This window comes from Scyliorhinus torazame, chromosome 3 (genome assembly GCF_047496885.1).
Source record: "Scyliorhinus torazame isolate Kashiwa2021f chromosome 3, sScyTor2.1, whole genome shotgun sequence".
NCBI classification, from domain to species: Eukaryota; Metazoa; Chordata; class Chondrichthyes; order Carcharhiniformes; family Scyliorhinidae; genus Scyliorhinus; species Scyliorhinus torazame.
In genome coordinates, this window is record NC_092709.1 from 304411798 (window position 1) to 304426704 (window position 14907).

At 49.4% G+C, this 14907-nt stretch overlaps 1 protein-coding gene across 1 annotated transcript in view; it reads left to right on the plus strand.

Annotated features, from left to right (window-relative positions):
- Nucleotides 1–14907, plus strand: part of LOC140409427 (proline-serine-threonine phosphatase-interacting protein 2-like) — a 147162-nt gene that overhangs the window by 107573 nt on the left and 24682 nt on the right. The window contains 2 exon segments of the mRNA XM_072497863.1: nucleotides 9168–9266; nucleotides 14467–14563. Coding sequence (XP_072353964.1) covers nucleotides 9168–9266; nucleotides 14467–14563 — 196 coding nt within the window.

The following is a 14907-nucleotide window of genomic DNA, read 5'->3' on the forward strand; positions in this document are numbered from 1 at the left end:
TGGGACCTGTTCCGATGGGATGGTCTTCATCAGGGGACCAGAGCCCTGGCGAATCGATTAACTAGGGCTGTAGATGGGGCTTTAAATTAAATAGTGGAGGGGGACGACGACACAAAGTTAAAGAAGAAAGTAGGGGGCAGCATGGCGGTGCAGTGGTTAGCACTGCTGCCTCACGGCGCCGAGGACCCAGGTTCGAACCCGGCCCCGGGTCACTGTCCGTGTGGAGTTTGCACATTCTTCCCGTGTCTGCGTGGGTCTTACCCCCACAATCCAAAAAGATGTGTGGGGCATGTGAATTGGCCACACTAAATTGCCCCTTAATTGGGAAAAAAAAGAATTCGGTACTCTGAAATTTTTTAAAAAATAAATAAAGGAGAAAGTAGAAGTGCAGGTTAACGACGAGGACTTTAAACTAGGTAAAGGAGTCGAGGGCTCAGGAGAGGTTAGTAAAGTTTCCAGAACATGTAATAGAATAGAGAGGTGGCAGAGCAAATAAGGGGACAAATATGGGAAGGGGAGGCGGTTAATGCAGGGCTGAGAAAAATCAGGTTGTTAGTTTCCTTCCAAGAAAAGGAAGGAACCCTTAGGTTAGGGGGCAGTGACCACAATATGATAGAATTCATCCTGCAATTTGAGAGGGAGAAGCTGGAATCAGATATAACGGTCCAATGTCAATTAAGTAAAGGTAACTACAAAGACACGAGGGAAGAGCGGGCCAGAGTTTTTTTAAAAAAAAACATTTTATTAAGGCATTTATGGTTTTATAACGATGAACGATACAAGTACAAATGTAAACATAGTTCAGTGCATAATCCACCCCTCCATCTCCCACTGTTCCCGCCTACTCGAAACACAAAATAGCCTAACTCCCCCCGAGTTTACTGAATCTGCTGACAGTTTAGTTTTCCCCGAAGAAGGCGATAAACGGCTGCTACCTCCAAACGAACCCTAACATTGATCCTCTCAGGGCGAACTTAATTTTCTCAAATTGAATTTAATAAAAATCTGGATTTAAAAGTCAATTTAAAACATTGTCAATTGTTGGGGGCAGCACGGTAGCATTGTGGAAAGCACAATTGCTTCACAGCTCCAGGATCCCAGGTTCGAGTCCCAGCTTGGGTCACTGTCTGTGCGGAGTCTGCACATCCTCCCCATGTCTGCGTGGGTTCCTCCAGGTGCTCCGGTTTCCTCCCACAGTCCAAAGATGTGCAAGTTAGGTGGATTGGCCATGATAACTTGTTCCTTAGTTTCCAAAAAGGTTTAGGGGGGTTACGGGGATAGGGTGGAGGCGTGGGCTTGGGTGCTCTTTCCAAGAGTAGGTACTGATTCGATGGGCCGAATGGCCCCCTGCACTGTAAATTCTATGATTCTATGACCCACATTGCTCTGGGTCCTTCTCCCGCTTCAGGATCAATGAGATCGAAGCCTGCAACATTGTTGGGGGAAGAACACCTCGCTCCCTTGCCTCATTAAATGCCCTCACCAGCAGCCGGCCCAGCATCCCAGAAAATTCCTTGTAAAATGCCACAAGATAGCCATCCGGTCCTGGGGCCTTGCCCGACTGCATGGCCCCCAATCCCTCTACTACTTCTACAATCCCGATCGGGGCTCCCAATCCCTCCACTGACCCTTCCTCCACCTTCGCAAACTCCAACCCTTCCAAAAACTGCCACATCCCCTCCATCCCTGCTGGAGGTTCCGACTCATCCAGCCGATTATAATCCTATCTCCCTTGCCGCCTCCCTCTTCCTTAGCTGGTGTGCTAGCATCCTACTGGCCTTCTCCCCATGCTCATATATCGCCTCCCTCGCCTTCCTCAACTACCCCACCGCCTTCCCTGTGGATAGCAGACCAAACTCCATCTGCAGCGTCTGCCGCTCCTTCAACAATCCCGCCTCCGGGTCTTCAGAATACCTTGTGTCCACCTGGAGTACTTCCCTAACCAGCCTATCCATCTCTACCCGCTCCACCTTCTCCCATATCAAAAGAGCCCGTATCAAAATTACCTCCCCCCTAACCACTGCCTTCAGCGCTTCCCACAGCATTGCTGCCGAAACTCCCCCACATCATTTATCTCCCAATAATTCTGGATGTCCTCCCTCATCCGCCCGCACATCTCCTCATCTGCTAGCAGTCCTACATCCAATCCCTCATAAACTCTGCATTTTCCCAATTTGGTGCGTAAATTTTCACTAGTACCACCAGCATCCCCTCCAGCTTCCCACTCACCATGATATACCTACCTCCTTAGTCCGCCACTATGTTCCCTACCTCAAAGGACACCCGCTTATTAATCAAGATCGCAACCACCCTAATTTTAGAGTCTAGCCCCGAATGAAATACCTGCCCGACCCACCCCTTCCTCAGCCTAGTCTGATCCACTAGCCTCAGGTGTGTCTCTTGTAACATTGCCACGTCCGCCTTCAACCTCCTCAAATGCGCGAATACGCGAGCCCTCTTGACCGGCCCATTCAGCCCTCTCGCATTCCATGTGATCAGCCTGGAGCTGGCCAGAGTTGGTTGGAAAAGGAGACTAGCAGGAAAGACAGTGGAACAGCAATGGCAGGAGTTTTGGGGTTATTCGGGAGGACAAAAGAAATTCATCCAAGGGAGGAGGAAACATGCTAAGGGGAGGACGAGGCATCTATGGCTGATGAGGGAAGTCAAGGACAGCATAAAAGAAAAAGAAAAAGCATACAAAAGTGGTGAGCATTAGTGGGAAGCCAGAGGATCGGGAAGCCTTTAAAAGCGAGCAGAGGACAACTGGAGAGGGCGGGTGGGGGGGGAGACGATGACATATTAGTGTAAGCTAGCTGGTAATATAAAAGAAGATATGGTGTGGAGATGCCGGCGTTTGTAAAAAGATAATCCATGTCTACGGCAAATTTAAAAGTCTATGTATTTAATTGACTGGGCACACAGAATAAAACAATTTCAAGGGGCCATTGATAACATAGAGCTGCAACACTTAAACATAGCAACCAGCCCAATTAGTCAGTGTTTATCATCCACATAATCCTATGTACCTGCCCTCTGGCTGTATCTCTTCATTAACTTACCGATCTAAAGGGGCGCAGTGGTTAGCACTGCTGCCTCACAGCGCCGAGGTCCCAGGTTCGATCCCGGCTCTGGGTCACTGTCCGTGTGGAGTTTGCACAATCGCCCCGTGTTTGCGTGGGTTTCGCCCACACAGCCCAAAGATGTGCAGGGTAGGTGGATTGGCCACGCTAAATTGCCCCTTAATTGGATAAAATGAATTGGGTGCTCTAAATTTATTTTTTTAAACTTGCCTATCTAACCTATATTTATAAAGTGGGACGAGCCAGCTGTAGAGTCTTTCATGAGTTTAGAAAGTTCCAGAATGCTTCATTGTCAGTGAAGTACTTTTGAATACATTCAGTGTTATAAAGTAGGAAACACAACTGTCAGTTTGTGCACAGCAAACTCACAGAAATTTGATAAATGGCCAAATCAGCTCCTTTTTTTAGTTAGTTAGTTGAGGGATAAATATTAGCCAGGAAAAGCTCCTGCTTTTCTCCAAAACCATACATCCACCTGAGAGGGAGGATGAGGCCTTACTTTAATGTCTCACCTGAAAGACGGCTCTGCAGACATTGGCACACCTCCGTCATATCCACCTGTAATCTGTATTGTCCCGATGAAAACCCCCCCACGTTTCAAATCCGCAATTTGTATTGCTGGTTCCCCAGACAGGGCAGCCTGGCAGTGAATATGCCTGTAACATTGCATCAACATTCTTCCTGTACTGTGGGGCCAACAACTGCACACAATCCTCCCCTTCTGCACTTAATAAGATCTTTATACATGTTGCAACGTTCTATATGTTGGATATAAATATAACTGTATTAATATGTTGTTGTTGATGTCATGATATTCAGGTAAACATCATGGTGCAAACATACATACATACTGATGGACAGATCAACGGACCGATCAATACACACACAACACCACAGCCAATCACAGGCAAGAGCATACACACTATAAAACGGGGAACACGACACTCCCCGCTGATTCCACCAGGAGACAGCTCAGGGCACAGAGCTCACAGCAAGCCACTCAGACATCCACCATGTGCTGAGTGCCATTGTGTTAGGGATAGGTCCACAGATTCAAGGGTAATGAACGAACCACAGTAACCAGTTTACCACTGTAAATATATGTCAGTAATAAAACTGAGTTGTACCATCCACAACCATGTTGGTTCGTCTGTGTAGCAGAGCACCCAACACGACAGTTGATTATGTTATGAATATGACTGTGGTTCAAGATCAGCACTGTAGAAACACCCCTGGTGGTGGTGCTGAGTACAAGCTCAACACTGACCCCAGGAGGCTCGGAGTGGGACTACAGGTATTTGGAAAGGAGCAGAATGAAAATTTTAAAATGCAAACGGGGGAAATGCCATTTTAAAAACAAAAAATACTGGACATGTTCACAGATGCCCTGTATGGGTTACATCAGGATCTTTTTGTTCCAACCTCAATACAGCTTTAGCTGCAGGCATGGACACGAGAGAGCTGAATTAGAGAGCTGAGGTGAGAAGTGACTGCCTTTGACATCAAGGCAGCCTGAGGTCTAGTAACTGGAGTCAGTGGGAATTGGAAGAAAGCTCTCCTCTGGCTAGAGTCCATACGTGGAGCAAAGCAAGATGGTTGTGATGTCTGGAGGTCAGTCATCTCAGCACCAGGTCATCACTGTAGGAGTTCCTCTGGGTAGTGTCCTCGGCCCAACCACCTTCAGCTGCTTCATCAATGACCTTTCTTCTATTCTAAGATCAGAAGTGGGGATGTTTGCAGATGACTGCACAATGTTCAGCATCATTCACAACACCTCATAGACTGAAGAAGTCCATGTTCACTTGGAGCAAGACTTGGGCGATATTCACTTCATGCAAGCACCAGGCAATGACCACCTCCAACAAGAGAGGATCTAACCATCTCCCCTTGACATGCAATGGCATTTCCATTGCTGAAATCCACACCATCAACATCCTGGAAGTTACCACTGACCATAAGCTGAACTGGACTAGCCATATAAATACTGTGATTCCAAGAGCGGGTCAGAGGTTGGGAATTCTGCAGTGAGTAACACTGATTCACTAGGCATGTCTCTCCAAGCATAGGTCAGCAGTGTGATGGATTGGTCGCCACTTGCCTGGATGAGCGCAACTCCAACAGCGATCAGCCTGTTTGATCAGCACCCCATCCACTGACTTAAACATTCACTTCCTCCAACATCATTACAGGAGCCGTAATGTGGCAACTAGGGAGATTTTCACAGTAACTTCATTGCAGTGTGACTGTAAGCCTACTTGTGACACTAATAAAAATTATTATTTAGTGCTGGGCTTTAAATGTAATGACTGTGGAAAGAACATTCCCTTTCTTTTAAAAGTTTAAAAAAAGCAAGCACCAGTTTCCCTTCATTGACTTGTAGGCAATCTGATTTGAAATGGAGAAAACACCATCTGTTGTTTCAGTTTCAAGCTTTGGAGTTTGGAGGCCAATGTTTCGTTAGCTGTGGCTATTTTGAATGCTTGGTCTGTTGACTAGCAGTTTTATGGGGTTATAATAACATGTTCTGTCTTTGATGTGGTTTCAGAGTACATGGTTTTTATTGTTTACACAAAGGATGAAAGTTTTCTATATGTGAAACAGTTTTTTGCATTTTGAATGGCAGTGTGTTTAAATTACGGTTTTATTAGATTGTCACAGATTGAATTCTTTTCAACAATTTAAAAGAAATCCCCTCCAGGCAGCACGGTGTCGCAGTAGTTAGCACTGCTGCCTTGTGGCGCCAAGGACCCAGATTCGATCCCGGCCCCGGGTCACTGTCCGTGTGGATTTTGCACATTCTCCCCATGTCTGCGTGGGTCTCACTCCCGCAACACACATGTGCAGGGTAGGTGGATTGACTATGCTAAATTGCCCCTTAATTGCAAAACAAAAAAATTGGGCATATTACATTTTTTAAATAAAAGAATTCCCCTTGATGTTGCATGGTTCCTGAGGACATGCATGGTGCATATTGGGTGAGTGGCTATGGAGTCATAAAGGGGGCATGCAGGTAGCATCGGGTTCTGCGGGCGCATGGAGGTGTCATAGAGAATCTGGGAGCATGGAGGGGGTAGGGCTGGCATGAGTTATCTGAGGGGGCATGGAGATTGAGAGGATGAGATTTATCAGGCCTTTAGATGATATTGAGAGCAGGCTGCTATCTCTGAGAACTAAGGATGTCCACATCTGCACCCACACTCCTCCCACACTATCGCGGCTTGCAAAATGCACCATGGACCCCGCAAGGCTGTGTACTTAGCCTCCTACTCTACTCCCTGTGCACACACGACTGCGTGGCAAAATTTGGTTCCAACTCCATCTACAGGTTTGCTGACAATATGACCATAGTGGGCCAGATCTCGAATAACAACGAGTCAGAATACTGGAGAGAGATAGAGAACCTAGTGAAGTGATGCAGCGACAACAATCTCCCTCAATTCCAGCAAAACTAAAGAGCTGGTCATTGACTTCAGGAAGCAAAGTACTGTACACCCCTGTCAGCATCAACGGGGCTGAGGTGAAGATGGTTAGCAGTTTCAAATTCCGAGGGGTACACATCTCAAAAAATCTGTCCTGGTCCACCCATGTTGACGCCACCGACAAGAAAGCACAACAGCGCCTATACTTCCTCAGGAAACTAAGGAAATTCGGCATGTCCACATTAACCCTTAGCAACTTTTACAGATGCACCATAGAAAGCATCCTATCTGGCTGCATCACAGCCTGGTATGGCAACTACGTGGCCCAAGACCGCAAGAAACTTCAGAGAGTCGTGAACGCCACCCAGTCCATCACACGAACCTGCCTCCCATCCGTTGACTCCATCTACACCTCCTGCTGCATGGGGAAACATTCATAGATTATCATAGAATTTACAGTGCAGAAGGAGGCCATTCGGCCCATCGGGTCTGCACCGGCTCTTGGAAAGAGCACCCTACCCAAGGTCAATACCGCCACCCTATCCCTGTAACCCAGTAACCCCACCCAACACTAAGGGCAATTTTGGACACTAAGGGCAATTTATCATGGCCAATCCACCTAACCCGCACATCTTTGGACTGTGGGAGGAAACCGGAGCACCCGGAGGAAACCCACGCACACACTGGGAGGATGTGCAGACTCCGCACAGACAGTGACCCAAGCTGGAATCGAACCTGGGACCCTGGAGCTGTGAAGCAATTGTGCTATCCACAAGGCTACCGTGCTGCCCAAGCGGGCAGCATAATCAAAGACCCCTCCTACCCGGCTTACTCACTCTTCCAACTTCTTCCATCGGGCAGGAGATACAAAAGTCTGAGAACACGCACGAACAGACTCAAAAACAGCTTCTTCCCCACTGTTTCCAGACTCCTAAATGACCCTCTTATGGACTGACCTGATTAACACTATACCCCTGTATGCTTCACCCGATGCCGGTGTTATGTAGTTACATTTTGTACCTTGTGTTGCCCTATTTATTTTCTTTTATTTCCTTTCTTTTCATGTACTTAATGATCTGTTGAGCTGCTCGCAGAAAAATACTTTTCACTGTACCTCGGTGCACCTAACAATAAACAAAATCTACGATCCAAACGCTGTATTAAAAAGCACGAATCCCAAGCAAAATCATACATGTGTCAGATCTATACCAAAGTTCTCAAGTCAGGTTTTCCCCCAATCCACATGAAAATCCATGTTATACGTTTTAGTTGCTGTGAAATGAAGAGTCTAATGTTCTTGTTCCTTTTCACCAAACACCATTTATTTCACTTCCACAGCCTCTGCACAAAACTCTTAACAACACACCACCTGACAGAGGCCACCTGAAGCCCCTTTGCATATCAGTGTCAATTAATGGATACTTAACATAAATGAGACAACTAATTGCAATGTCTCAACCCATTACTTAACAATCCAGGCCAATGTGTTTGGAACATTAAGAACCGAGACCTCCTTCCACCTGCCTGGAGTGAGTGAATAAACAAATGGAATTATATAGAATTTACAGTGCAGAAGGAGGCCATTCGGCCCATCGAGTCTGCACCGGCTCTTGGAAAGAGCACCCTACCAAGTCCACACCTCCACCCTGTCCCCATAACCCAGTAACCCCACCCAGCACGAAGGGCAATTTTGGACACTAAGGGCAATTTATCATGGCCAATCTACCTAACCTGCACATCCTTGGACTGTGGGAGGAAACCAGAGCACCCGGAGGAAACCCACGCACACACTGGTAGAACGTACAAACTCCGCACAGACAGTGGCCCAGCGGGGAATCGAACCTGGGACTCTGGAGCTGTGAAGCAATTGTGCTAACCACCATGCCACCGTGCTGCCCACGGTGATTGTCCTGAGAAAAGCCCGAATGATCCATTCGGAACACTTCAGCTCAGCGTGAGGAATGTGGATCTCTCTCAATCAGGCGAGCCATGCCCACAGAGAGCAAAGTTAATGTTAGGATATAAATCCCATTCACATAAACATAAAATATATTGGCCATGGCTTTTCTGACTCTGTGAAGCACCTTGAGACGTGTACCTGTGATAAAGGCGCTATAGAAATACAAGTTGTTATAGTGTCTCAATGAGGTAAGAGCGTGTATCCAGTCCAGTTTTTGAAATGAAGAGAATTATGCATTGACATGCGATACATTCCAACATTCGGTGTGCATGGTAGAGCATTCCATCTTATCCCTGGCCACACAATATTTACCAAAATGTTGGACAGCAAAGGGTGCAATCTGTATTGTGGGGCATGCGATGACCTTCGGGACGGCCACTGATGCTTAATCCATCAGCATATCTGGCCCAAAAGCATTAAAATGTGGCAGTTTGAGAGATGGCAGATCTCTTATCCATCAGTTGTTTTATGCTTCATTTTCTAACCAATCTGATGAAGCTTGTAGATGAAAAATGAAACCAGGAGCTCTCATAGGAAATCTGAGTGCTGGGGCTAACTAGCGCTTGATGAATATGAAACCTGGTCTGGCATGGCAGTAAGTTTATGTCTGTTTGAAAATATCCCTCCAGAAGCCACAAGGACAGTCTCTGGTGGAAAGATTAAAAACTGATGACTTGGTAACAAAAAAAACATTTATTCTAATTGCAGTTCCTTGAGAAGCAGGATTGCGAGCGAATACATACTATGCGTAATGCCATGTGGGTACATGCCAACCAGCTCTCCAAGGAGTGCGTGACCAGTGACGAGGTAAGATATTGTTTATTGTTTTCTCGCCTGTTTCAGATTTTCTCTTTATTTTTTTAATTCCTCACCTGGGGGAGATGCATCATTTCTTGCCTCCCTCAATGAAAAGACAGACGACTTCCGGTGGCGGCATGTAGATGGAAGTCGCACGTTGGGTGGATCCTGCTCGAGGCTCTATTTTTTTGATTTTAATGCCTGGTTTCAAGGACAGTTTTTGAACAAACTGGTGCAGGAAAGTATAAGGAAGGTGGGGAGTTTCGAAGACCCAGAAGAAAGCCGCTGGGAAGAAGGAGCACAGTAAGAAGTTTTACAACACCAGGTTAAAGTCCAACAGGTTTGTTTCAATGTCACTAGCTTTCGGAGCGCTGCTCCTTCCTTCACCTGAGGAAGGAGCAGTGCTCTGAAAGCTAGTGACATCGAAACAAACCTGTTGGACTTTAACCTGGTGTTGTAAAACTTCTTACTGTGCTCACCCCAGTCCAACGCCGGCATCTCCACATCATGGGAAGAAGGAGGCGAGCGAAGTTCACCGTCGAGTGAGCGGATCAGCCCAACAGCAGGAAAGATGGCGGAGGCTGGATCTGGATCTCTGGGTGGGGCCGCTCCCCTCACAGTGGAAACTCTGACCGAGGTGATGGCTGGAGAATTTGTGAGGCAGTTTGCTAAGCACATGGAGATGCTGCGAAAGGAGATGATGGCTGCGATGAAGGAGTGGGTGGAGGAGGCGATTGCCCCGGAGAAGGTGGCAATGTCGAAGACATCGGCCGAGGTACGGGAGCAAGGAGAGAAGTTGAAGGGGGTGGAGAAAGCTCTGTCACAGCACAGAGACCAGTTTACCTCGATGGGTGAGGAGCTGCGGAGGGTGGCGGAGGCTGACAAAGGACTTGGAGCCAAGGTGGGGGACCTGGAGAACAGGACGAGACGGCAGAATCTACAAATTATGGGCCTGCCCGAGGAGGTGGAGGGCCTGAGGCCGACTGAGTACTTCACGAAGGTGCTGGCAGAGTTGTTGGGGGAGGGGGAAGAGCCCTCCTGAAATGAGCTGGTCAGGACTCATTGGCCGCTCAGGCCTAAACCGAAAGGAAACGAGCCACCGAGGGTAGTTATAATTTGCTTCCACAAATTTCACATCAAGAAGAAGGTCGCGAGTTGGGTGAAGCAAAGGTGTGAGGTGAAGTGGAAAGGAGTTGGTATTCAAATATACCAGGACTTGATGGTGGAGCTGATGAGAAGACAGGCGGACTTCGGACAGATGAAGGCGGCACTCTACAGTAACGGCGTGAGGTTTGCCGTTGTCTACCCGGCGAAGTTGAGGGAGACCTACAATTAGAGAGACTTCTACTTCGAGATGGTGGAGGCGGCAGAGGCATTCGTGAAGGCCGAAGGATTGGGACTGAAATGAGGGGTGGGACTGAGATTGGGACTTGGACTGAGGGGATGGGGACTGTGCTTAGCTTATATCTCTCATTTCGGATTGTTTTTTGTTCTGTACTTTTGGGGGGGAACAGCTGGGATTTTGGGTTGGTTGAATGGGGAAGGGTAGATTGGCTTTGTTATAGTCTACAGTTGGTCACAATTATATTGGGCTCTAGGGTTATGGCGGTTTTCTGGGGCGCGATTCTACACCGGCTCTGGTTATTTGTTTGTTTCCAGGGACTGGGTCATGGGGAGGGGATTGGGAGAAAAGAGGCCTCCACACTGGCAAGCGAAGATTGGCTAGTGAGCGGGAGTGTGGTAGGGGGAGGGGCCGTGGTCTTTGGAACATGGTCGACAGGTTTCGATGTGCCTGAGAGGTGTGAAAGGTGGGGGGATGGGATTGATACCGGGAGAAGTGTTTTCAAGAGGAAGTGGATGGGGGTATTTTGGGAGGCGGGAAGGGGTTCGATGGTAACAAAGGGATGGGGTGGGTCAGGCTTGAAGGGCAGGTTCCGGCTCTATGATGATGGCAGATAGGAGGGGTGGAGGGGGTGACACACCTTCGGTCAGAACAGTGAAGTGCAATGAGAGGGGGTTAGGGGGGAGGTGAAGAGGTTGAGGGTTTTTACACTTAAAGAGCTTAATGGCCGACGTGGTGATGTTGCCAGAGACCCATCTGAGGGTGAAGTTTAGGTGAGGCTTAGGAAGGTTTGGGTGAGTCAGGTTCTCCACTCGGGGTTCGATAGCAGGGTTCGCGGGGGGGGGGCGCGGTATTGGTGGGCATGCGGGTGAGGTTTCAGCTGCAGAAGGTAGTGGTGGATCAGGGGGGCAGGTACGTGATAGTGATGGGAGTGCTAGGGGGAGGTTGATGGCATTGGTGAGTGTATATTGCCCCAACTGGGATGATGTAGGGTTTGTGAAGAGGGTGCTGGGTGCCATCCCAGATTTGGACCCCCATGAGTTAATAGTGGGGCGGGGGGGGGGGGTTTGAATATAGTGCAGGAACTGAGGGTGGACAGGTCTCAGCCGCACTCGCTGGCCCAGTCAGGGAGGGCAAAGGCGCTGGCTCGGCTCTTGAGGGAAATGGGAGGAGTGGACGCGAGGATGTTCTTACACCTGAGGGAATGGGTGTATTTGTTTTTCGCCCCGGTACACAATGTGTACTCGAGGAGAGACTTTCATGGTGAGGAAGGTGCTGTTGGCTGGGGTTAGCAGGTCAGAATACCCAGCAATAGTGATCTTGGACCATGCTCCGCATTGGTAGGATGTGGTTCTGGAGCAGAGGGTGGCCCAGAGGCTGGAGCGGAGAATGAACTTGGGGTTGTTAGCGGACCGGAGCTTTTGTGAGAAGATTGGGAAGGTGATCGAGGAACTTGTGGGGTTTAGCTGCACGGGGAGGTTTCACAGTCGGTGGTTTCGGAGGCTCTGTTGAGGGGGAAGGTGATCTTGTTCAAAGCTAAGATGAACAAGGAGGAGAGCGAGGCACGCCAAACATTGATAGAGGTTAGGGCGGCACGGTGGCGCAGTGGTTTGATTCCGGCCCCGGAGTTTGCAGGGTCTTCTGTGTCTCCATGGATCTCACACCCACAACCCAAAAAGGTGTGCAGGGTAGATGGATTGGCCACGCTAAATTGCACGTTAATTGGGGAAAAAATTAATTGGGTACTCTAAATTTATTATTTTTTTAATTGATAGAAGAGATTCTAGAGATGGATAGGAGGTACGTGGGAGACCAGGGGCGGGATTCTCCGACCCTCCGCTGGGTCGGAGAATCGCCGGGGGCTGGCGTGAATCCCGCCCCCGCCGGTTGCTGAATTCACCGGCACTGGATATTCGGCGGGGGTGGGAATCGCGCCGCGCCGGTTGGCGGGCCCCCCCCCAGCGATTCTCCGGCCCGCGATGGGCCGAAGTCCCGCTGCTGGAATGCCTGTCCCGCCGGCGAGAATCAAACCACCTCTCTTACCGGCGGGACAAGGCGGCGCGGGCGGGCTCCGGGGTCCTGGGGGGGGCGCGGGGCGATCTGTCCCCGGGGGGTGCCCCCACGGTGGCCTGGCCCGCGATCAGGGCCCACCGATCCGCGGGCGGGCCTGTGCCGTGGGGGCACTCTTTTCCTTCCGCCTTCGCTATGGTCTCCACTATGGCAGAGGCGGAAGAGACCCCCTCCACTGCGCATGCGCGGGGATGCCGTGAGCGGCCGCTGACGCTCCCGTGCATGCGCCGCATGGCAAAGTCATTTCCGCGCCAGCTGGCGGGGCGCCAAAGGCCTTTCCCGCCAGCTGGCGGGGCGGAAATCAGTCTGGCGCGGGCCTAGCCCCTCAAGGTGAGGGCTCGGCCCCTCAAGATGCGGAGGATTCCGCACCTTTGGGACGGCGCGATGCCGGACTGATTTGCGCCGTTTTTGGCGCCGGTCGGCGGACATCGCGCCGATTGCGGAGAATCCCGCCCCAGGATCTGGACCTCTTGGAAAGTGGTGTGCCAGTTGAGAAGGTCGAGGGGGGTGGTCTACAAGCACAGGGTGTATGCTGGCCAGCCAGCCCTGGAGGGAGGCGGCAGCGAGGGAGGTAGTTCAGTAACGGGATATGATGGGGAAGCTGGTGGTGGCACTGGATCAGATCAATAAAATATTCAAGGAGTTTTATAAGGATCTATATAGGTCGGAACCACTGGGGGAGGAGCGGGGATGAGGGAGTTTCTGGACAGTGTGGGAGTATCCGAGGCTGAGTGAGGACAATAGAGCAGGCCTGGAGGGGCCGGTAGGGGAGCAGGGGGTGAAGAAGGCGATTGGGAGAATGCAGGCAGGGAAGGTGACAGGGCCTGACGGGTTTCCAGTTTAATTCTATAAGAAATTTAAGGATAAGTTGGCACCGTACCGCTGATGGTGGGAATGTTTGAGGATGCGATGGGCAGGGGTGTCTTGCCACAGACGATGAGGCAGGCTTCGATTTCGCTGTTGCCAAAAAATGATATGGACCCAGTGGAGTGTGGGTCGTATACACCTATATCCCTACTGCAGGTAGATGCCAAGATATTGGCAAAGGTTCTGACGATAAGGTTGGAGGGATGTCTTCCGAAGGCGATTGGGGAGGATCAGCCTGGGTTCATGAAGGATAGGCAGCTGTTCTCGAATGTGAGGAGGTTGCTGATTGTGATCCTGTTTCCGGCGGAGGGAAAGTAGACGGAGATGGCGGTGGCACTGGACGCAGAGAAGGTGTTTGATTGGGTAGAGTGGGGTTACTTGATGCCGGTATTGGAGAGATTTGGAATTGGGCCGAGGTTTGTGGCATGGGTGCGGCTGTTGTACAAGGAGCCAATGGTGAGTGTTGGCACTAATAGCATGAACCCGGGGTACGAGGCAGGGGTGTCCTCTGTCCCCTCTGTTGTTTGTATTGACTCTGGAGCCCTTGGCCATCTCGCTAAGGAGTTTGGGGCTGTGGGAGGGGATAGTGATGTGGAGGGGTGGAGCATAGGGTGTCCTTGTATGCTAATGCTCTGCTACTATATATCTCAGAACCCAGAAAGTCGGTGAGGAGTATTAGAAATGAAAAGACAGATAGCTGACCTACTCCTTAAAAAGCAGTGTTGCTATAAACTTTGCAGCAGACTTGCATTCGAGCTACTGTTAGGTCCTTATCTGCAAGGCAGGGGAGAGAGAAAGGGGTCCGAATGAATCCTATATGTGGCAATAAATGACATGCCAACAAGATTACAAAGTGCGTTTTCAGCTTGGAATTCCGGCCAATATTTTTTTTTCTTTTAATCCTCTTTCATCTTTTTGCTTCATCTTTAGATGTATGAAGAAATACGGAAGGTTCTGGAACAGTGCAACATCCAGAAAGACCTTGAATTCTTCATAGACTTGAAAAGGACTGGTGACTCTCCACCAGGTAAAGCTGTCATCTTTAGCAGGAGGCTGTGCTACAACTCGTGACAGATACGCTGCATTCCAGTTAGAGTTTATGGAAGAACCCTTGAGCACAATTCCTGGCTTAACGAGTGTAATAAAATCAAATGCTGAATTTAGCCCTCCCCCTACCCCATCCTCCAGTAACCCCTACCTGAATTTTAGAGTCACAGAGGTCTGCAGCACACAAGAGGCAATTTGGCCCATTGGGTATGCACCACTCATATGGTCTTGTCATATTCAGGTATTCATAGATAAACCCATCGTTTTGGCTATGGTTACAGGCTCCAGGTCTCTGAGCTGTGTATACCCCACAGAGAGGGAATA